This window comes from Rhinolophus sinicus, chromosome 5 (assembly GCF_057876585.1).
Source record: "Rhinolophus sinicus isolate RSI-liver-muscle chromosome 5, RSI-T2T, whole genome shotgun sequence".
NCBI lineage: Eukaryota > Metazoa > Chordata > Mammalia > Chiroptera > Rhinolophidae > Rhinolophus > Rhinolophus sinicus.
In genome coordinates this window covers 92,179,545-92,201,805 of record NC_142505.1, presented here as the reverse complement: position 1 = coordinate 92,201,805, position 22,261 = coordinate 92,179,545, and the positions used below count along the sequence as shown (strand labels likewise).

Below are 22,261 nucleotides of genomic sequence, written 5' to 3'. Positions count from 1 at the left end.
CTTTTTAAAACAACGGTGAAATGAATATCTTATATGTACATCTTGTTGCATTTGCACAGCCCTTTCTGGAGGATCAACATGTAGATTCCAGCTCTTTTCTCACCTCCACAATTTTAAGGCCATTTGTGATCCTTTCGGCCTCTCCCCCTTGCAACCATTCATGCCTAAATTGCCACCGTTAAAAACATGCCCTCTCCAACTTTTGGCTCTGACTTTGGAACCCGCCCTGCACCCACAGTGACCTGCCAGTTGAAACCAGAGGTTGGCCTCTCCAAAGGGACACCAGTTGCCTCTGTGCTTTTGTCTGTTTCACCATCTCCCTCAACCCAGCTGACCACGCTGCACTCAGTCTTTGTGGGGGCAAAATACACTCCTGGGTGCTCACCTCTTCCTCAGGAGATGGCTTTTAAAGACAAAGATACTGTAGGAATAATAATGGAAGAAAAACCCAAGGCCAAAAAGATCCATTGGGGAAAAAAAAAGCTAGGGATGCCTTTTTTTTTTTTTAATTCTAATAATCCACGGGGGCCTTTAGAAATCTTCAGAAGATTTCTGGTCTCAGAAAACAGTGTTGTGTCAAGGATAAATCATGGGTGTTAGAATCAGATAGACACAGGTTATAATCCCAGCTCTGCTTGGTAACCATGGACAAGAGAGTTAATCACTCTGAGTCTCAGTTGTTTTTCATCTGTAAAATGGTGTTGATGTACCTGGGCAGAGATTGTCATGATGATTAGAAGCAACACAATCTAACCCTTACCAGAGTGCCTGACACATAGTAGGTGCAACAAATGAAAGCAATTCTCACTACTATTTTCCCAGCCAAGGGGAGATTAGAGCATTCCTGAATAATGGGGTAACTGGCAACAGTAGGATGAGAGGGAACTCTGTTTCCTGGGTCTGTTTAACTTCCTTTTCTCCAGTGCCCTGCTTCTCCTCCAAATCCATGCAAAGACAACAACTGAGTTGCTCCATGTGACACATGTAGTTAGAGTGACAGCCAGAAATTCTCTCCATTAGATTGCTGTATTTCCACTACATGAAAAATAAGGCATGGTCTTAGGAAGTGCACATTCCACAGACACACACTGAGTGTTTATGATACACAGGACACCGTGTCAGATTTTTACTGTGTTGCAGAGGTAAGTATGCCAGTCTGTGCTCAATAAGAAATGGACATGGGACCGACAGCACAGGGTTAAATTAAAGACATAAGATTCCGTCAGCAGTTCAGACGACAATGGCAACAGCAACAACATCAACAGCATTTCCTGTTTGTGTGTCAGCCCCGTGCGAAGGTCAAGTTTTCCATGCATATGCCATTCCATACTCAAAATATCCTTTTGAAATGGGCCTTCTTATTATTATCTGCATTTTCCAGAAGAAGAAACTGAGGTGCAGAGAAGCTGTTTTCCCGAGCTTACACAGCTCGTAAGTGGTAGAGCTAGGATTCAATCATGGCAGCCCTATTCCAGAGTTCAAACTGTAAACTGTTACCATAAAACATAGCTTCCGAGGTGTAACGGGAGTTGGGAAGGCAGCATTTGCAGAAGGGGAAGGAGTCGAGCAGGAAAGACGGGAGAGGTCACTCCCAATAGAGGGAATGGCAGGGCATACAAACAGTGTGGGGCTGAGGAAGCAGAATTAAGCTCAACTGGGTTTGGCTAGAGCCTTGGCCAAACCTGGCAATCAAAGGGAGACAAGCCTTAGATGGGGGTGGGGCATGCTGGGGACTGTCTTACTCCCGTTTTGAAGGGGGGAAAGTGAGGCAGAGAGAGGAAGTGGTTCACCCAGTGGGCCATCAGTAGACCGAGCTGGGGCTTTTTCCTAAGCTCCTCCTCCAATGCTGTGGGCCAGTCCCTGTGACAATAGCTGCTCCTGTTTCCCCCCTGGGTAGAACTCCATTCTGTGCCTCCTTATTTTAAGATCTTCTCTCCTTCAGCCACCAGATAATCACAGTGACTGTCATCACCTAGGTGTGTTATTTCTGCATCTGTGTACTTGACACCATTTATTTTCTGCTGTGTACCTTAGGCTTAATGCACCTGTTATCTCCCTTGAATGCAGCGAGGGTACAAGCATTCCTTGGCCACAGGTAGATTGTACACCCAACTCATGTTGAAAACCATCAGGCTCCTCCTTGGAGACTGCACATGCGTTCCCCATCAATTCAATTAATTATGCTTTCATTTGCCCCTACGTGGAAGTTAGTACTTCTTTCCAGATGAACGCTTGGGTCTCTTGATCTCAGATACTGTATTTCCAGAGAGGGTTTAAAAAGGAACAGGGGATTCTTTCCAGGAAAATGTGGAACTGAGGAGGATGCAGCCATGGGAAGGCCTTACAGGATGTAGATGTGGGGACCACCTTTTTTCCAGTGCAGCCCCCATCTATGGCCTGGGTTTTCCAAGGGATGTAAAAGAAAAGAAAAACATGACAAGAAGATATTATACTTGGAACCAAAAATAGAGGGGGAAGAGGAGAAGAGACTCATTTTAAAAAATATGTAACTACGATATTCCAAGTGTGTCTAAGTGCATTAAAGATACAGTGGTGTTTTAGACTCCGTAAGATCCTTCCGGGGGTCTCCCACGGGTGCCCCACAAGCTGAATCTAGGCATGCTTTTGTTTCATCTGCACAGAGTTCCCATGGCAATGGCTGAGTGAGAGCAGCCCTCTTTAGATGACACATACAATCTCCAGCTCGCCACGGCTCCAGCTGACCTCCATTCTTGTGTTACTGAACTTGTACTAATTAACCATGTGACCTTGGCTAAGCTCCTTCCCCCCCGTAAGCCAGAATCTTCACCTATCAAATTGGGCTGTGGGTGGCTGTTAATTCCATTTTATTTTGTTTATTGCCTGCCTCCTCACTAGAAGCGAAGCTCTAGGAGGGCAGGGATTTTTCTGCTTGGTTCACTGATGTCTCCCATAGCACCTTGAACCATGCCTACCACAATAACAGGTGCTAAATAAACACTTAATGAGGGAATAAATGGTCCTAAACATCCCTTTCAGCTCTGTGAAACACTTCCTGAGAATTTTCCTATTGTGAGTTTGGAGAAAAAAGAAATCTCTCCTTCATTTGAACTGTTCAAACCTCAGACTTCCAGAGCAATCTACAGAGAGCAAGCAATTTGACTTCCCCCTTGCTGATGGCCAGAACTGCTGGCTGAGATGCAGAAAATGATGCTTTTCATTTGTGTATCCAGTGAAGCTTTTATCCTCCTGTCCCTGCATTCATTTTAATACTTCCATGTGGCTTCTGGAGCTTCTGAAACTTGGACTCTTGTGCTTCTCTGTGGTCTGTGAAGCTGCTCAGTATCAGAGCCTGGCTCTGGGTCTTGCCATCAGGTAGCAGAGGATTAAAATTGAAAAGGAAGGAGACACTGAGCTGGAGTTCCCCAGTGAGGGGGACACGCCCACACAGTCCACGTATAGATCACACCTGCCACCATGGCAGAATCCCCTCCCCGGGGCAAACCCCTCTGTGTTGGCATTGCTTGTTAATGGTGAGGGAAACGCAGTCAGGGGCAATAGACTCTGGTGAATCCCTTTGTGAGCTCCTCTTGGTACGAGGAGACACGGTCACTGACAAGACCTCTGCCTTCAGTGGCCGCGGTGACCTCTTGTGTGCCCAGGGCCTTGCTCACCTAGCAGAGAACATACCATGGGGCAGTGAGCAGGCAGTCTTTGGGCTCAGTGTTCATGGCTGTTGATTGGCACTATTTCTGGCTGACCCATGCACCTTGTTTCCTGCGCCTCTAAACTGATTTCCTTAGGCAACCGCCTAATTCAATGTCTTTCAAACTTTAATGCCCATCTGCCCTGGGGGAAGGGCAGGACTTGTGTGTATTCCTCTCTTCAACTGCAGAATTTCCAATTGTGCAGATCTGGGGCGGGGAGTGAGTTTTGACAGACATCCCAGGTGATTCTGATGCCGGGGATCCCCGCAGAAACCCCCATACCTAGTCCCAAGACTCACAGCACCTATTACAGATTACTTGCCTCATCACTGCCCATAAAGCCTTGTGACACTCTTCCTTGCAGCAAGGAATCTATGTCCTAAATGAGGCTTGCATTTTCTGAAGGTGAAATATTTTATAATTTCAGGCTGTTTCCATGGATATGTAATCCCAGCATCCCTTCTTTCTTCTACACTCCTCAAGTGACATCAGCATGAGCAAGAGGAAGGGGTTTGCTCAGCTATCTCTGGCAGGGGAGGATGGAGGGACAGGTTTCTCCTCACCTCTCAATGGGGAGGCATATAAGTTGCTATGGAATTTATATGTGAATGCAAAGGTCACGCTGTCATTAGTTATGGGTTTGGGCTCTGCTCATTGGCCACCCTGTTCCTATGGTGAATCAGTAACAGGGCCCCTGACAAGTTCATTAGCTGGGGGATTGTGGGATAGGGTTCCTGGAGGTGTCCAAAGTGCCATCACTCCTCCGCTCGAGACTGCTCCCTGAGAGTAATTATCTTCACTAGGTGGACATAATTATCATGCCTTCTGCTACGTTATAAAATCAGGAATAAAAGAGTTTCTAAATGCTGAAGTCATAATTTCCCATTTTCCTTTGTTCCTCTAAGACTTCCCAAATCCCTATCATTCTCCTCACTAAGGTGACCTGAACCCAGAAAAGTAGTGACTCCATGGAAAAGCCAATGGGGCAGTGGGGGCTGTGGGAATAGAGAGCTGAAGAGGCTCGCTGACAGTTCCCTCGCAGGCCCTGGAGCCTTGGGTTGAGGCTGCATGGTAGGCAGAACTGGATGGGGTCTCAACAGGGATAAGCTATTGCCTCAGTCACCTTAGAGAGAATCCTTTCCCTTCTTGGGTGTGTTTCATCATCTATCAAATGAGATAGATGATCTAGATCATCTTAATGATCCCACCCAGAGCCCAAGGTCTCTGGAACTGTAGTTCCATGTTTTCCACATGCTCCGTACCTCTTGGAGTCACCATTGGCTCTTCCCTCTCCTCAGTCTCACATAGCCAATCCATCAGCAAGTGCTGTTAAGTCTAGTTTCAGAGTAGACCACCAATCCATCTCCACAATCATCATAATTTCCATCACTGTAATTTCCCCCGGACGGCCATGAGAGCATCTTGCTTGGGCCCTCTGCTTCCACTCTTGACTCTTCTCTACTTTAATTCATTTCCTCACAGCTCCCCAGGGTAGCATTTTAGCATGTAAATCAATTCTTCCCTTGCTTAAAACTCTCCAATGTCTTTCCATTGTATTTAGAGTAAAACTCCAAATCTATATATGCCATGGCCATGGGGCCCTACGAGGTCTGGCCTCTGCCTACTTCTTAAATGTTATCTCAGACCCCTATTCTCCTCATTCACTGCACGTCAGACGCACTGGTCACTCCTCCCATCTTTGAAATCACTAAGCTCTTTTCTACGTGAGGGCTTTTGCACATAGCTGTTATATCTCTCAGTTCTAACAAGCGTAGCTCTGTTTTACCTATCAGCTCCTCAGAGACACCTTCTCAGAATGTGCTAAGTACGCCCCCTTTAATTCTACTTCCCTTATTACCTATTGCTACAGTAGGTTCATTTTATTCATAGCACATCACAATTTATACATTCACAATTGATTGCTTAATGTCTGCTTTATACTGCTATACTGCCAGCTCCTTGAAGTAAAAACTCTCACCCCCCCCCATGCTCCATCATCAATATATCTTCATATCCTCAGCACCTAGTACTGTTCCCTGAATGTCGTAGACCTTTAGTAACATCTGTTGACTAAATAAATGACATTGGGCACAAGAAAGGGAAAAGGCACAGAAAGGAAAGGTGAGGGAACTAAAGACAAATTTTGACTGTGATGATTTTTGTTTCCCTTTTAATACATCCCTTCTCAAAATGTTCTCTATGGAAAAAAAAAGGAGTCTAAAATATGTATTAAAAATAGATCTTTGGGCACAGGAAGTAGGCTTACAAGTCAATTCACGGATGGCATTTTTATCTGTGGTCATAGCTAAATGAATTTTAACTTTGAATGTTAAAATAGGTTACACAGAACCAATATTTATATAAACATTTTAAAGGGAGGAGTCTTTAAAACATTTCAGGAGCATTTACTGGTATACCTCATTGAATGTGCTGATTACATATTATTTTATCTATTCATGGTGCTGGTGCAGAAAACATTCACTTTAGACAGTTAAGACAATGCTACTGATTGACTCCCCAATGTCCAATTCCACCCCTTCTACTCTAGGGGGCTAGAACATCTCAATCCTTGCCTTCCTGACCTCCCTTACCACTAGACGTGCTCATGGGCCACTGCTCTGACTAATGAGACAGGAGCAGACATCTGCTTGGGGTAAGCTGTTTCCTGACCCAGAGATAGAAGTGGCTGGCAACAAACCTTCCCCTTCTTGCTGCTTGACTATGGACGTAATATCTGGGAGCTGCCATCTTGTAAACATGAAGACAAGAATCACAGAACATCTGATCCTGATTTCACAGAACCACGGCTGTCTGTCTCCACTTTTCTTGTAATGTGAGAAATACAGCTGTTCATATTCCTGTGGTCATGTTAGTTTATTTTGTTACTTGCAGACAACCACTTTGGGCCACATTTTGTTGGCTTTGGTTAATAGACATCAACACGGATTTTGAAGAGGTTAAAGAGAAATAGAGCTACTTGTGTATGGATGCAGATATACTTCAGCTGAAACTTAGTTCCCCAAATTCTAAATTAGTGAGGATTTATGGTATATTCTTTAAGCACTTGGTTGGTGCAAAAGTACTTGCAGTTTAAAAGGTTAAAAATAATTAATTGCAAAAACCCCAGTTACTTTTGCTCCAACCTACTAAATAGCAAGAACAATGAACTGAAGCTCATCTGAAAGGGTCTTGGAAGTATACAAGCTCCTTAAAATACCTTCCTCCCCAGCACCCAGAGTGTCCAACGTAGAGTTACGCATGTAAACTTGACTTCATCAGGAAAGGTGTAAACAACAACAAAAGCTTCCGCTGGTGTCTGCAGTTGTTTGCTTGGTCTCTGGCTCCGATTACTATCCAAGTATCATTGTCTTTTTGTCTGGCCCTAGCAGGATGAAGTGTATGCCTTTTCTCTTTAGCATATATTTAAAAAAAAAAAAAATACACACATTGTGATGTATACTCTGACTCTTAGGGGGTTTCTATAGGCCCTAAGCTCTGGGATTGGCTAGGGTATGTTCTATAAGGAAGAGTCTATCTCAATGGCTGAAATTCCTTCTTCTGGTGGGTTTACTCCTGTGTAATCCCAAATGACAAATTCATCCTCCCATTTCCTGTGAGGAGAAGCCTCAGGAATCCAGGTATTGCTGGTCTGGAGGGAACCACTGGCTGTGTCTGCTCTGTCCCTGGTCTTCCCCAAAAGGGAGAAGTCCATTGGCTTTCAAATCAGTGTGAGAACACATTCTTCTAGTGAAGTTTACTAGAAGCCCAATATATAAAATGGATAAAATAATTAAGAAATAGCATCTGTTTTATAATGCTTCCTATGTTCTCTCTGGATACCGTGTTATGGCGGGTCTATATGTATCGGCCTCTTTTTAACCTCACAACTATACCTGAGGTAGGAACTCTTACTTCCATTTTACCAGTGAAAAACACAGGCATGGAGTAGAGTTGTTTTATTCAGTTTCATCTTCACCTCAGTGTCAGTTCCTAAGATACCCTAGTGGATCCCTCAGAAGTCCTGGAAGCACAGTTTGAAAACCCTCTTGTAGCCAGAGGCCACAGACTCAAATACCCTCTCTGGAGCCAGCTGAGTAACAAAGGAATGAAAGCAAAAAGTTGAAGGCTGTGGTGAAGTGGGAAATGCATGGGTTGGCTAAAGAGGGCAGCTGCCACTCAGTTTTGGACAACCATTGCCAAACTCTGTGCAGCACAAACAAAAACATGCTTGGCAGAAGACTCAGCTGTTGGCCACCTCGTCAGACCACAAGGGTGCCGTTAGGAGGTAAGATGCCCACTGAGGAAGAAACTAACAGAAAAAATAAGCCGTGGGTCTTATAAGACACATGCCTGTTTGGATGGCCCTACATTATCCTGAGTAGATAAGAATCATTTCTTCTCACTGTTTATCCACTGGACTGATTTATTTTTAAGCAAGCCCTTCCCCTGCCTGGTTCTATCTACTCTTCACCATGTGTTTACCAGTATTGGCCAAGTATCCAGTCTCACACCTCCTCTCCCACGCATCCCCCCACCCTCCGACTGTCTTCTTATTTAAAGAAAAACAAGATTATCATGGTGAATGATGGAACTATCTAAATTATACAGCAGGCAAAATGAGTCCTGCAGGAATCTCCTCAGAAAGATTTTATTCCATTGTCACTTAGGAATATTGGTCCTCATCGATACTCAAATGCAAAACAATTTTATCTGTGGTAAAGATGCCTCTAGCACACGTCCATGAGGACTTGAAAGAACATTACAGAGACAGGAGGTCAGTAAGTGTGGGAAGTGGTCTAGAATGGTAGTTTTCAAATTTTTCTCCCCCACTGTCCACCCTTCCTCCTTTCTTTCTTAGCTTCAGAATCCTTTTTCAAACAAAATACTATTCACAAGTCCAATATATAAAACAGACAAAAATGGAGCTATTCTGTTTTCACAAGTCGGGCTGAAACCTCACTGATTTGGTCACCCCAGTACTCTCAGTGCAATAGTTGAGGCACCTCTAAGAACCTCAATTTCAAACCACAAGAAACCAATTTATATCAGCATTGGAACTAGATTATTTCCACGGTCTTCCTCAGAACCAAGAAAAAGAGAACCTTTTTCTCTTAAAAATGAAGAAACCAAGCTCTACTTGGGTCAGGTAACTTGCTCAGGGCCAGCACAGAGCATACCAGAGCCAATGCTAGAACCCACTCAGAATTCAGTGCTCCTTCACCTCACCTAGCTGCTAGCTGTGCAACCTTGGCAAGACAGTCAACATTTCTGGGGTCCCTCATTCCTAAGAGGATATATAAGGACAGTCCCACCTTGTGCTTCTGTAAAGATTCAATGAGATAAATGCATGTAGAGAACTCAAAACCTTCTTGGCATATGGCAGGTGCTCAATAAATGTTAGTTACACCATATTGTAGCCCCACCCTTTCTCTGTTCCTTTCAGCTACAGAACATCAGAATTGTGATTATGCCCATTAATCTTGACAGATAGCAGACAGAGCTGGCCCAGACACAGGAAGTGTCCCGATAATTCACAGCCTGCAATCAATGGACGGTTGACTATAAAGCACAGTTGAAACACTGAGTACAATGAAGTCTGCAAACAATTCCTAGCTCTTAACTTCCCAGTATTTGTTTTTTCCCAAGAAAAATACAGCATTGAGCAAAGGGATTGGGAAGAGCTGACTGACCTGGGAGAAATGTCACATCCTTGCTGCATGAAGGCTCCCAGAGAGAACCACAGACTGTTGAATATCCCAAACTCATTGGACTGGTCACTGGTTGTCTGGTCCCGCCCCTCCTCAAACTCTTCACTGTGCCATTCGTAGGGGCTGAAGCGGCTGACCAGGAAAAGCACGACACTCACTCCGATGTAGGCAAACACGATGCACATCCAAATCTCATAAGCCAAGGGGTCGAGGAAAGAGAAGACCCCTGGCTTGGACTTCTGTGGCTTTTTAATCATGATGGAGATCCCCAAACTCATAAATGGCTTGGAGAAGTCTATCACCTCTTCCCGGACCAAGGTGATAGTTAAAGGGGCCACGGCCACATCTGCTCTCTGGAAAAACAAAATAGAAGAAAAAAATGCAGTTGAGCTCAGCAGCTCCTCTGTTCTCTTGTTTCTGTCTTCACTGTGAATATTCTTCTGTGTCTTAACGGATATGAGAGTTAGGAAGAACCTTAGAAGTCCAAACCCTCCTATTCTCTATAAAACATTTCTGACAAATGGATGGTCCGCTCAGCATCCTGCAGGAGAGGTTATACCATTGATGGACAGTTATAATTGTCAGGGGCATCTTATTACCTTACCACAAGGGAGCTGTTATGATAGCTGCTGTTTTGCCTGCCCAGCAGTCATGCCTCCTTCCTCCACTAGAAGGACCACTCTTGCCCTACTCTCAGTCTTCCCAGTTCAAATGAGGCTGATCGCCCCGGTTATATGGTCAAACACATAACTCAGGTTTGGCCATCCATAGACTCCACTCCCCTGGCCAGAATGATTCAAGAATGGCCCAGGACCCGAGTTGGTATAGTGAGCATTAGCTCTGAGAGTCAGAATGAGAGAAGCAGAAACTGATACATGATGAAATAATTTGGGCCACCCTAAGTTTAGGCCTTACCCTGGACTCCCTAGGATCATGTGCCAATATACTTGTATCCTTCTGTTTGTCTCTAGAAACATGAACCAGTCTTCCTGTTGGCCTAAGCCAGTTTGAGTTGGGTTTCCTTTACCTGCAGCAAGGTAGTTCTGACTAACAAGGTGGTGAAGGCAAATTGAACTCAATAAACACTTATTGGATACTTATTATGGGCAAGCCCTAGGTTGAAAGCTGTAGGTAAGCTATGGTCCCTATACTCAGGGAATTAAAAGCTAGTAGGAGAGATTGGTATGCACACAAGCATACACACGGCATACAAGCATACACACATACATGCACACACAGTTTTTCAATCTACAGAGTAGGCTGGGTATGTGCTATCTAAGAAATACAGAACGCAACAGAAGACCAGGGAGGGATTAATTCTGGATGGGGAGATCGGGGGCTGCATCATCAAAGAGGTGACATGTGCATTTGGCACTGAAGGAGGACTAGGATTTTGACAGGTTGCTCAGGCACAGAACACACTGGTGAGGAGGGAATTATGTGAGCAAAGGCCAGGCAGAGAGAAGGAAAAGTAGCATCACTACTACTTTTCTTTTCAAGAAGACTGTTAAGAAATACACAGGTAATTCACTTTTAAAAATTTAAATCCAATATGTAAATAAACGTAAGAAGGTTGCAAGAAATGTGCATCCTGAAGCATCCAGCACGTGGAACCACCAGCCTTGCTCTTTTCCCTACCGCTCCCTAATGGCAGAAGCGCTGGTATTTACGCACTGAAAATCCACTGCTCTGTTCGCCTCAGATCAAGAGATCCTGGAAACCCAAGCGGGTTCAATGGACAGATGCCACACCATTCACTTTTGAAAGAGAGACATGTCTATGCAAATCTGTTCGAGCCACGTTGCTTTCTCTTATGATGCAGTGCAACCGTCCAGATGTGAGGCTGGTGACAGATGCTGTGTGACGAGGGCCCCGCTTAGCCCCACTGGTGTGGCTGAGAGATTTCCTCTGGTTACTCTCATTGGCTGGGATTATTGAAAAAGCGCCTTAAATGGAATAAAGTGTCTGGCTTCAGAATGACTTACGTTCTCACTTACAGAAAGAGACTTTCCGTAAAGCAACTTGGAGTCAGGTGTGAATTTCGTAGTAATTTTCTTCTCCTAACACCCACTGCATAATTCTTGATAATTTCTACAAACACGTACAAGCTAGTACAAGATATCTACTCTCTTTCTCTGAACTAACAGATAGAAAAGGAAAGGCGGAGAAAAGCAATGGGAATGACCAAGAGGGACAGAGCACAAGTCACCCCAAAGGGAGGTGAATGAAGACCCGCTTTTAAAGTGGTCACAGGAACTCAGTGTGTTTGAGGCCTCCTCGTGTGCGCTAATACCATGAACTGCGGACGGGAAAAATCACTGACCCAAACCACCTTAACTCACTCAGAAGTGCTTAGTTCACTCAGAAGTTCCCATGTTTGTTTCATGGAGCACTATTTCTGGGATGTTAATAACTGTAACACGAAAAAAAAGCTTTGGGAAATACAAATTTAAGCAGGTTATTTTTTGGACAGGACTTCCCGGAACCTTTAAAAGACCACTATGCACTGAGCTTTTCCAGGAGGGAGAAGCAGTTACAGCTATGTCCAAAATTATTTGGCCATGGATCTCTCTGGACACCAAAAGGGACCCATCTGTGTAGGATGTACACATAGTGGGAGATGCTAAATTCAGTGACCTAATTATACAGATACGAAACTCAAGTCCAGAGGAGGAAGGTGGTTTGTGCAAAGCAGCAGTGTTTTAGCTTGTTGTGCCTTGACTGAGAGGTCTGGGGAGTTGGTTTCCAGCACCTGAGTAGTTAGTTACTGGAGCTCTGCAGGATCGATCAAGGGCAGAGCTGATCTGGGAAAGGCGGCCTGGCTGCTCTGCTCTGCTCCTCGCAGACCGTAGTCTTTTGGGATGTCAATTTCCTCACTAGAACAAAAGAGGCCTAACATGATTTTGTTTTATTTATTTGACAGGAGTGTTTCATGAGGGTCAAATGAATTCAAATATGTGAGAGTACCTTGAAGTATGAGCATTTTGCAGGTGCTTAAAATTATTTACTTAAACTGACATCTTAGCACAGTGGCTCTCAAACTTGAGCATACCTCAGGATCACCTGGATGGCTTTTGAAAACAGAGGTGGCCATGGGTCCGGGGGGTGAAACCTGAGAATTTGCATTTCTAACAAGGTCCCGGATGATACTGAAACTGCAGGTCCGGACCACACACTTTGAGAACCACCGACCTAGGAGATCTCCAAACAAAGTTTGTGATTCTATGATGTCTGGTAGGAACAGTCCTGGGAAAGTGTGAACAGTTCTGATGCAGTAGGAAATGCAACAAGGGAAGAAAACTGTCAGGGATGGAGAAGACGATGAGCCAGGCACTGTGTAGGTAGATACTCCCCACCACGGCCCAGGGACAGAGGATGCGCTTGCCCTGTTTTTCAGGGGTGACCTTCACAGTTCGGTGGTTGTAGGAGTCATGTAATCAGTAAGCTGGCAACTCAAGTCCAGGTGTCTGTCTGCAAAGTTCACTCTCTCTCTGCTTCACTAAGACAAAGGGCAGGCGAGAAAGTCACCTGTGAATCAGGCACAGAGAAGTGGAAGCTTCCTTCGCAGCTTGTGGCATCCGGGCAAGCAGACACCGTTGCTGTTCTCACCACCAGTTAATATCGGCCTATCTGTCCAGAACTTGGATGGTGTGATTTCTACAGAGCCAGCATGTCTCAGAGGAGGGTACGAAAGTCAGGATGCGTGTCCCGACTTGCCTTTCATGAGCTGCATGTCCTTTACCAAATAACCTAACCTCCCTGGGCCTCCATGTCTTTATCTATAAAATGTGGGAACGAATCATATCCACTTTCTGTGGTTGTTATGAGGAGGAAATGAAATAATGTGAGTAAAGTGTTTAGCGTGGCACCTGGCACACTCTGTGTGCACAAATGCTGCTACACAATTGTTGATAAGACAAGAAGGAGCAAACGGAAGATGAGAGAGACCCTGATTGGTTTGCTATTTAAAAGGCACCAAAAGACTACATTTGGAAGCCTCCAAAATGAGCTTTTTCTGACCTCACTGGTTGTTTGTGACTGAGAGATACTTCCCCAGATTTCTCGTTTTTTCCTCAGGAACAGAAAAGGAAAGCCAAATGAAAATCAAGGGAGGGCATCCAACTGGGCCCAGCATGGAGTCTTTAGAACACAGTTTGTACTGGGCAGAGGGACAAGCCAGGCAGAGGGGAGGACCCAGGAGAGGGCTGGCAGCTGAGGCACCGAGAGGTCACTCTGGTTTGTTACTGATGAGCTAGTGACACGTCACCGACTGCTGGCTACCCTCAGGGTGATCACGCCATTGGTCGGCCCTATCACCAGCCTTTTATTAAGGGAACTGCCTTACGTGGGGTGAGGGTAAAGATGAATACTGGTGGAGGTGAAAAGTTCACAGAAGTTGCCATGGGGATGACCTTACAAGCTTGGTGGAGGTTCCCATGGAAACAAACCTCCAGATACAGCATTAACCATCTAGGTCTCTGTCTTTTATCAATGGCACTTCTCAAAGTAAGGGGTAGTGGAGGGAGGAGGAAAAGCACATCCCACCCCTCAATTCATTGACTGTCTCCCCTGGTCATTTCAAAAGCCACCTTCCTGGGGAAGATTGTCCTCATTCCATCCCTTTCTTCTCTGAACTCCATTTGTATGGCTCTCATGGCCATCATGACTCTTATTGCTTCGATATGTGACAGTGGGATTTAAAGCTTCTAAATGGTTGCTTCATCCTGACCAGAGAGAGCTCAATGTCAACCTGGGGCTCCCTGCGTGCTTCAGCTCAGAAACCCAGCCCCCATTCTTCCATTTCTGCGAGTGAAGCTGCGGTGGTCCCTTTCCTGCAAGTGGCTGCTGGATTGTTCTTATGTTACCATTTGTTGTTCTTCTACTTACATACCTTCATGGTCTCCCAATGCCCACCAAATCAATCCACATGGTTCCCCTTGTTGTTTCTTACTTATCCCTGACTACTCCTCACCCACACTCTCTACAAAAATCACCACTGTTTTCTCACTCTCACACCTTATGTTATTTCCATCTCCATTCTATTGTTTATACTTGAGAAATTCCCAGGCTGCTCTTCTCTCTATTTGAATATGGCCACTTGTCAAGTTCCGTATCCTTCTTGAGAGCTGCGTAAACTCTACGTTAGCCACAGTAGCTCCTGAACTTTGCTACTATGCCACATTTTACTATTCTCTCACCTTGTCTTTTCTGCCCTATAAAATGTTATCATTGTTGAGGACAGCAATCAAATCTTTTACTTCTCAACGATTCCTGGAATACTTAAAACAATTCAGGCATTTGGTGGCTTCTCAAAACTGCTTCAATTTATGGAAGATTTTATAGCCATTGTTCATGGCATTATTTCAAGTATCGTGAGTGATAAAAAGATGAAATAGACCTACCCCAATTATACAGATAACCATTAGAGTCAGGGTAAGCTCTAACCATTAAGCTCTAATGGAAGCAGAAATGAAATTCTACAGGGGAAGCCAACAACAGTTAAGATGGGGAGTTTGTGCCTGTTATGGGGAGAAAACAAATGACACCTTGGAAAAACTAGTGTTTGATACAGGTTTTAAAGAAGGGGTAGAATTTTAGAGATGCAGGACGGAAGAGCGTACCCTAGTGACTCGGGTGTTTGGCTGAAGTAGAAGGTGCAGGAGAAGGGAGTATTCGGGCCAGTGACAGGAAAGTTAGGTTAGATCTGGGTGCATCTGACACCAGGGAAGACATTTCTTTGACTACATGACTTTGAGCAGGGAAGTGACAACTTATCCTGGTCACAAGACTAAACTAAGTTTGGTTGAGGGAGTTGGGACCAGGAACCTGAAGAAAGAATGTCTTAAGACATTGGATTCTGGACTCTCAACTTTTCATCAGCAACAGTACCAAATTATGAAGTCCAGGAGTCATCTGTGGGCATGGCCAGCCTACCACCAAATGCTTTCCTGTCAAACCTTCTGCCTCTGCTCTTAAGCTTCCCCACCCCGTGGAGAACTTACTCCATAGACCAGCTCTCCCACCATGCCATTCCAAGCCTTTGTGTCAGGGTCGCGGGCTCCGTATTTTCCATCACTGACAATCTCAAGACGGTAGGAGTAGCCCACGTGCTTGGCGATCTCCGCAGCCAGCTCCACACAGTAGCCCTCATAGCGGTCATTGCCCTCAAACTGGTTGGCATTCTTCTTGAGCATTACATAAGGATCTTCCTAGTGGAGAAATGGGGAGACAGAGAATGTGGGTTATGCGATCACTCATGGGTAGCGAGGACTTTGGCATGGCAGAGGAGGACGTCATCAATATCGGGTAACTTTGGGGATGTCTCTCTAGCCCCTAGATCCACTTCCTGCATGTCTGCTTCCCCCATTACAAAACTTCTTGGGTTATGGAAACAAACTATTAAAATAAGAATGTTTCACCATTGAGATGTGGTCCACCACTTTTCAAATTATGTTCCAGGACCGCTTGTATATTTTGGAGGTACCTCTGAGGGCCTTGTATTGGGGAAGAGCACCCTAAATAAGCTCTAGGTTTCTTACGATCGATCACTGAAAATAATAGCAGCTTCACTTACACCCACTTTAGGTGCTGGACTGTAAGAAGCTTTCTTTGAAAATGGCTTCTACTGCAGGAGGGTGGAGTCTGAGAACCACCACATGTTAGTCTCACCCTTCTGTTTCATATATGGGGAAACTATTTCTCCAAGGGGAGTAAGTGACTTTTCCAAGGGCACAAAGTGAAATCATGGCAGAGCCAGAGTGGAACAGAGTGGAACCTCTGACCTCTAGGAAATACCTTTTCCCACTCCTTCTTTCTACCTATAGTGCAGTTGGGGCAAGAATAATGACCAGCTTTCACTTCTGGGGAAAACCTTTGTGTGGGTCCAGGCTGCATCCTGGGTAACTTCGAGGAAGGACTGAGTACTCACTAGGATTGTAGTGACGATGTACGTTCTGTTCTGGACACTTGAATTATCACCCCCGGCTTGAGCATCAGTGGCTGCAGGGACAAACTTATCGTCTTCATTCCAGTAACCGATCTGTGAATGAGAGGAAGGTGGTGACATAAGGTAAGGCAGGCTCCTCAGGACTGGCCAACTCTGGGTCACCCAGCTGACACCACCAGACAGGAAAGCAAGGAGCTCAGCATCAGACCATGACACAGCCGGCTCTAAAGTATTGGGGGATGAAAACAAGAGGCAAGATGCTCTCTGGGTCCTCCCAGCCCCATCCCTGTGAAAATCCTCACCATGATGGGCTAAGCCTGGAAATTTCCCTGCATGAGGGTTTAACTGTTTACACAGCTAGACGGCGTTGTACAATGCAAGCCAGGGCTGTGGAAATGTAATTCCCTGCAGTGGCCCACAAGGCCAAACCCTTCTTTCCCCCATGCTTATTAACCCGTCTCTTTCTGAGCTCATTCTGAACTATAGTTGGAATCATGTGACTTAAAAATTACATTCTTTGGCTTTTTAGGTTAATGATATTTTTCCATTTAGGTTTAACTTCCTGGGTGATGGTTATTTTATCCTTTATTTATTGATTTCTCATATTTCCAACTATTTTAATACTGAGCATATAGTACTGCCTAAAAATACTGGCTAACATTATTTAAAAAATCAGTTAAGTTTTTTATACCGATTCATTTTCCACAGTATTTGAGCAAATATTTATCGGATCCCTATTGTGTGCAAGGCTCTGAGCTAAAACGTTGGCGGTACTGTATGGCAGGCCGTGTGGAGAGAGATACAAAGAACTCTAAAAGCTAGTCTTTGCTCTGAGAATTCGTCCAGTTTTCTTGGGAAGACATGACGCCCACATACACATGACCCCACAGGTGACAAGTGAGTGGCTCAAGAAGCCTGGACCCTGAGGAGCTCAGGGAGGCAGAAGCCAAGTGTGGGAACCTAGGCCGGGAAAAAGGCAGCAGGAGGAGGCAAGGCTTAAGGTCAAGAGGGACGGATGGGTTGGGCCCAAACCTTTTAGACCAGGGAGAATATGAGCCAAGATGTGAAGGCAGGAGTCTGCTCAGATATGTGAGTTCACTGTGTCCTGGGTGGGACATACGGTTAGTCTAAGAGGGCAGTGGGCACTTAGGTCTAGAAAACAGAGGGATTTGAAGGCCAGGCTAAACAGTGTAGATGCTCCTGAAGGCAACAAAAAGTCATGAAAGTTTGGGAAAAGCAAAATGGCATGGCTAACACACACACACACACACACACACACACACACACACACACACCATCGCTGTCTCCGTCTCTGTCTCTATACGTCGTTAGACAGTTGCATTTTGTTTTGTGGTCTGTAGATGTAAAGCGCAAAAGGGAAGGAGCAGATGCAGAGGGATGAGCAGGTCTCCCAAGAGCCAGAACTCAGCCCAGGCTCACATGCCAATGGTCCCCTTCACCCTGATATCGTTCCAGTCCCCTCGATTGGAAATGAGCAATTCTCCCTGCAATATCACGGTCGTTGACAATAATAAAAATTGCCTATATTGATTATACTCTTGCTATGTCAGAGGCTATGTGTTTTATAGTTTTGGTGCCGTTCCATCTGGCTTAGGGGCGTTTGTTAAGTTGCCCAAGGTGATGCAACTGGAAAGTGGCTGAGCTTGGCCTGGAGCCTGGGCAACCCGTCTCCAGAGGCAGCTTTTCACCACTCTGCTGTTCTTGCTGAGAGAGGACTTGGCCCAGGGCTGCAAATCACATTAGTTAACATTTATCGAATGCTTGTGTTTCAGGCACTCTTCTAAGTGCCTTTTATGTTTTTAACTCCTTTCATCCTCACAAAAACCTATGAAGTGATTATCATTCCATTTTAAATGTGGAGAAATTGAGATGTGGGGAAATGAAGTAAGATTCCCAAGGTCACAGGAGACTCGGGAGCTAGGCTCTGGCTAGGAAGACTGACGGCAGGGCCAGGCCCTACCGAGCTTCAGTGGCTCCTGTGGGCTTCCACTGGTCCCTGTGGTCGAGCTGTTTGTGGGTCTGTACCCCTCTCTCTGTGATGCTGCAGGCTCCTCGTGCAGAAAGCTGGGACCTGTTCATTCTAGGACCTTATGTGTAGCACATCTTTCACTGAGAAGGTGCTCAGGAAGCGTTTGTTGAGAGAATGAGTGCATCCAACCTGGAGACAGTGGACCCTGTTGGTCCTGAGTCAGTTCAGAGGCCAGAAGGGGAGCCTGTCTCACTGGGTCAAGATTTATCTTCATCGTCAGCATTAGTGTGATGTTTCCTGCTTGGGGCACTTTGAGTCCGTGTGAAAGGAGGCCATTCTTTCTAATGACACCAGAACCAGAAACTTAGATTTCCAGAATGTCAGAACTGGAGAAGGCTGGAAGAAGCATGTCTTCCGACCTCTTCCTTTCTAGAGTGGGAAACAGAGGCTCAGAGACCAGCGGACATGCTCAGGACCACAGAGCAATCTCACCTACCTCCCTTTACTCCATGGAACACTGGGGGTGTCTGTATGGAGCCCCTTCCCCACTTTCCATGGGAGGTTGGGCGAGAGGTCAGAGATGAGGCAGCTCTGGGCTCCTCACCCCTGTTTCAACAGTCAGCTCTGCTTTTTATCTGTTTCACACACTGGGATTCCCCTTACGAGTTCATTTTTACAAGGAGGCCTCTGGCTGAAAAATAAATGTTTAAAACAAAGCCCTGTTGTAGTATTTATATCATGATGCAAGTTTAAAACAATTCCAAAGTACTTTTACATGTAACTCTTTTGCTCCGCACACTATGCAAGTAGCACAGGCAGGTTTGGGATTATTTTTCCTGTTTTATAGATAAGAAAACTGAGGTTTGGGGAGATCAAATGATCTAACTTATTACATTATATAGCACATTGGTGAATGGCGGGGCGTAGAAGCCAGGCCATGGATCTCAAGGTAAGGTTTTTTAGTATAATTTCTGTAAGCTTGGGAGAAAGTCTGACAACTATAATTGTTATTCTCCCCTCCCCTATGGATAATGCTGAGATGTTTTCATTTCCTTCCCTTTCCCTTTCTCTTTTGTCTTCCTTCCTTCTTCCCTCTTCACAATCAGTCACAGATTGAGCTATTCCTACTCACACTGTACAACCGTCAGTATAGAGGAAGTTACCTCTGACATGCAACTAATTTCTATAAAACCTGCCTTGTATTAATAGGTATTATTTTTCAAAGTGGGGACTTGATGGTCAAGAGACTGGTCTCCGGCATCAGACAGACCTGGTTTAAAAGGCAGACTTTCCTAATTACTAACTCTATGACCTTGTGCCAGTTACTTGACCTCCATGGGCCTCAGTTCCTGCTCTGTAGAATGGATGCAACAATAGCCCTGGTCTCACAAGGCTGCTGTGAAGACTAAATGAGTTAATGCATGTGCAACAATGAGCATTGTGTGTGGTTCATGCTGTCAGTAAACTGAAAATTGATATTCAGTAGGCTAATGTCTAGTGGAGGCTAACAGGCTTCTATGCGGCAAGATACTTCAATTTCAATTTGCTATTGACCATTATCAGTCTCCACAAGAAGCATATATTGTGGAGCATTTCTCAAACTCATTTGACAATATAACTCGCTCTACATGCAGAATGTCATAGGGCAAGTGGTCCCCAAACCACAAAACACTGCTCTAAACTCTCAAGTTATTTTGACAAAAGATGGAGGGTGGGGGGAACAAGATAAATCTGTGTGGACCACTTTTATATGGCTTAGAAAGAGACTTTAATTTTTGAGGATAGCTGTCCTTCAAAGCTACTATCAAAGCACGGGTGTTAAATTAGGATCTATAAAAATTACTGTCTAGCTTGATTTATATATAGCTCCTTTGATTCCAAAAGCTAAATGTGTAAACAAGCTTATTTGATTCCTAACCCTTTTAGTAGGGAAATAAAATAATATCGCCAGTCAGAAGAGCAGAGTAATGCCAACACCAAGCTTACACCTCATGTAAGCTAGCAGGCTGAGAAATCTGGGCCCACAGTTTGATAAAAAGAAAGCTGACAAAGATTTTTGAAGAGACACTGCACTTCAGAGATGAGAGCGCAAATTTCCCTTTCTTAGAGAAATGGGTTGGTTATCATACGGTACTTTCATTCTCTACTGAGGATATGCAGGAACTTTGATTCTGTCTGGAAGAAAATCAGAGCCAGTAGTTTGGTAAAGATTGGGGCTCACCATTTAGGAGAGGATTTAAACAATTCTGGTAGTGAGAGGTCTTCTCCTGGGGCCAGTTACAATTTTTGATCTGTTTTTCCAACTACTTCTAAAGATTCTTTGAATATAAGAAATGAGTCTAGATGATAGACCAGATTTTTTTTAAGTGGATGAAGTCTAAAAAGGAGATTATCATGGAATAGTAAATTCAATTGATCTACCTTACACAGTCATTAAATCACATTTACACATTTGTATCTCTAGGCTGCCTTTGAAGCCACAGTCCCCGACCTCCAAAAGTGAGTCCATTGCAGTCAGTTTTTAAAATATCAGTTGCGTATTGTGGCAAAGACCACTAGATGACCATCAAGATTCTTGTTCACCTTCCGTGACATAGGGGTATTAGTGGAAGTGGCTGCCTAGCCAGCAATTAAATTGCCTGGCGTCTAGGTGGACCAGGTGGTTAGCGTTTGGTCAATGGAATACTTTAGAAGTGATACACATCTTTCCTAGCCTGACTCCCCCAAATCTCCAGCATCATTTCTACTTTCTTTCTTCTTCATCTATTAGCTGGATGGTAACAGCCAGAAAGATCTAAGCAGACAGCGGAGCCTCCATAAGTCTTGAGTCTTTTAATCAGAGCCCTTGGCCCCAAACTGGAGGGAGACCAAGTGAACAAGAATTAAACTTCTATTGTTCAACTGCTGAGATTTCAGAGTTTATCTGTTACTGCATCTAGGGCTATCTTAACTACACACTTAAAGAATTTGAACTTAACAAGTTTGTGTGTGCCTTTGTCTGAGTTCTGCTTGAAGTGTTCTTTCATTAACTTTGTCAGCATTTTGTTTTCCTATTTGCAGGCAGATCTATGGAAATATGGGTCAGAGTTGTATGCTTCCTGGTTGCCCAGCAACATTCAATAAACCACAACCCTAATAAACAACCACTATTTGTATGTGCTTACTGTATGTCAATATACTGTAGGCACTGGGGATATAATAAATAACACACCTATGGTCCCTGCTTTTAGAGAGGTGCTTTCAGACATTTTAGTCCTGCTTTTAGACATTTCAGCAGCAATGAGTGGAGAAGAAGGAAAGAGAATACATATGCGTATCTAGACCAGGGGTCGGCAAACTTTATCAGTAAAGAAAGAGCGAGACAGTAAATATTGCAGGCTTTGTGGGCCTTTCAGTTTCTGTTGCAACTACTCATCTCTGCTGGTGTCGTAGTACAGAGGCAGCCATAAACAGTATATAAATAAACGTGTGTGGCTGTGTTCCCCAAAAAACTTTATTTTTGGACAATGAAAATTTAATTTCATATAATGTTCATATCTCATGGAATAGTCATCTTTGGATTGATTTCAACCATTTACAAATGTAAAGCCATTAGCTCACGGGCTGTATAAAAATAGGCAGCGGCTGAATTGGCCTGCAGGCTGAGTTTGCCAACCCCTTGTAGGGCACTGAACTTATGAGAATATAGCAGAAGAAATAAGCACTATGAAGAAAATAAAATGGAAAAATGGGACTGTGCTGGGTAGGTGGGGGCTACTTCAGGGAGCTTGGTCAGGGACGGCCTCTCCAAAGTGACTTCACGTGAGCTGAGACCGGAAGGAAAAGGAGAAACACAGCCTATGGAACTGTAGTGATAGGGAAGCCAGGTGAAGGAACAGAACGATGCCAGGGTGACTGTGGAGCAACGAGCTAGAGCAAGAGCTGATGTCAC

At 44.6% G+C, this 22,261-nt stretch overlaps 1 protein-coding gene across 6 annotated transcripts in view; it reads right to left on the bottom strand.

Moving 5' to 3' along the window:
- The window catches only part of GRIA1 (glutamate ionotropic receptor AMPA type subunit 1), a 291,242-nt gene that overhangs the window by 80,129 nt on the left and 188,852 nt on the right, over positions 1-22,261 (bottom strand). For all 6 annotated transcript variants that reach the window (XM_019750390.3, XM_019750391.3, XM_074313815.2 and 3 more), the window contains 3 exons: positions 16,323-16,433; positions 15,397-15,603; positions 9,377-9,747 (listed from right to left, as the gene is read on the bottom strand). In XM_019750390.3, the coding sequence (XP_019605949.1) occupies positions 9,377-9,747; positions 15,397-15,603; positions 16,323-16,433 (689 nt within the window). The remainder of the gene's footprint in view (positions 1-9,376; positions 9,748-15,396; positions 15,604-16,322; positions 16,434-22,261) is intronic.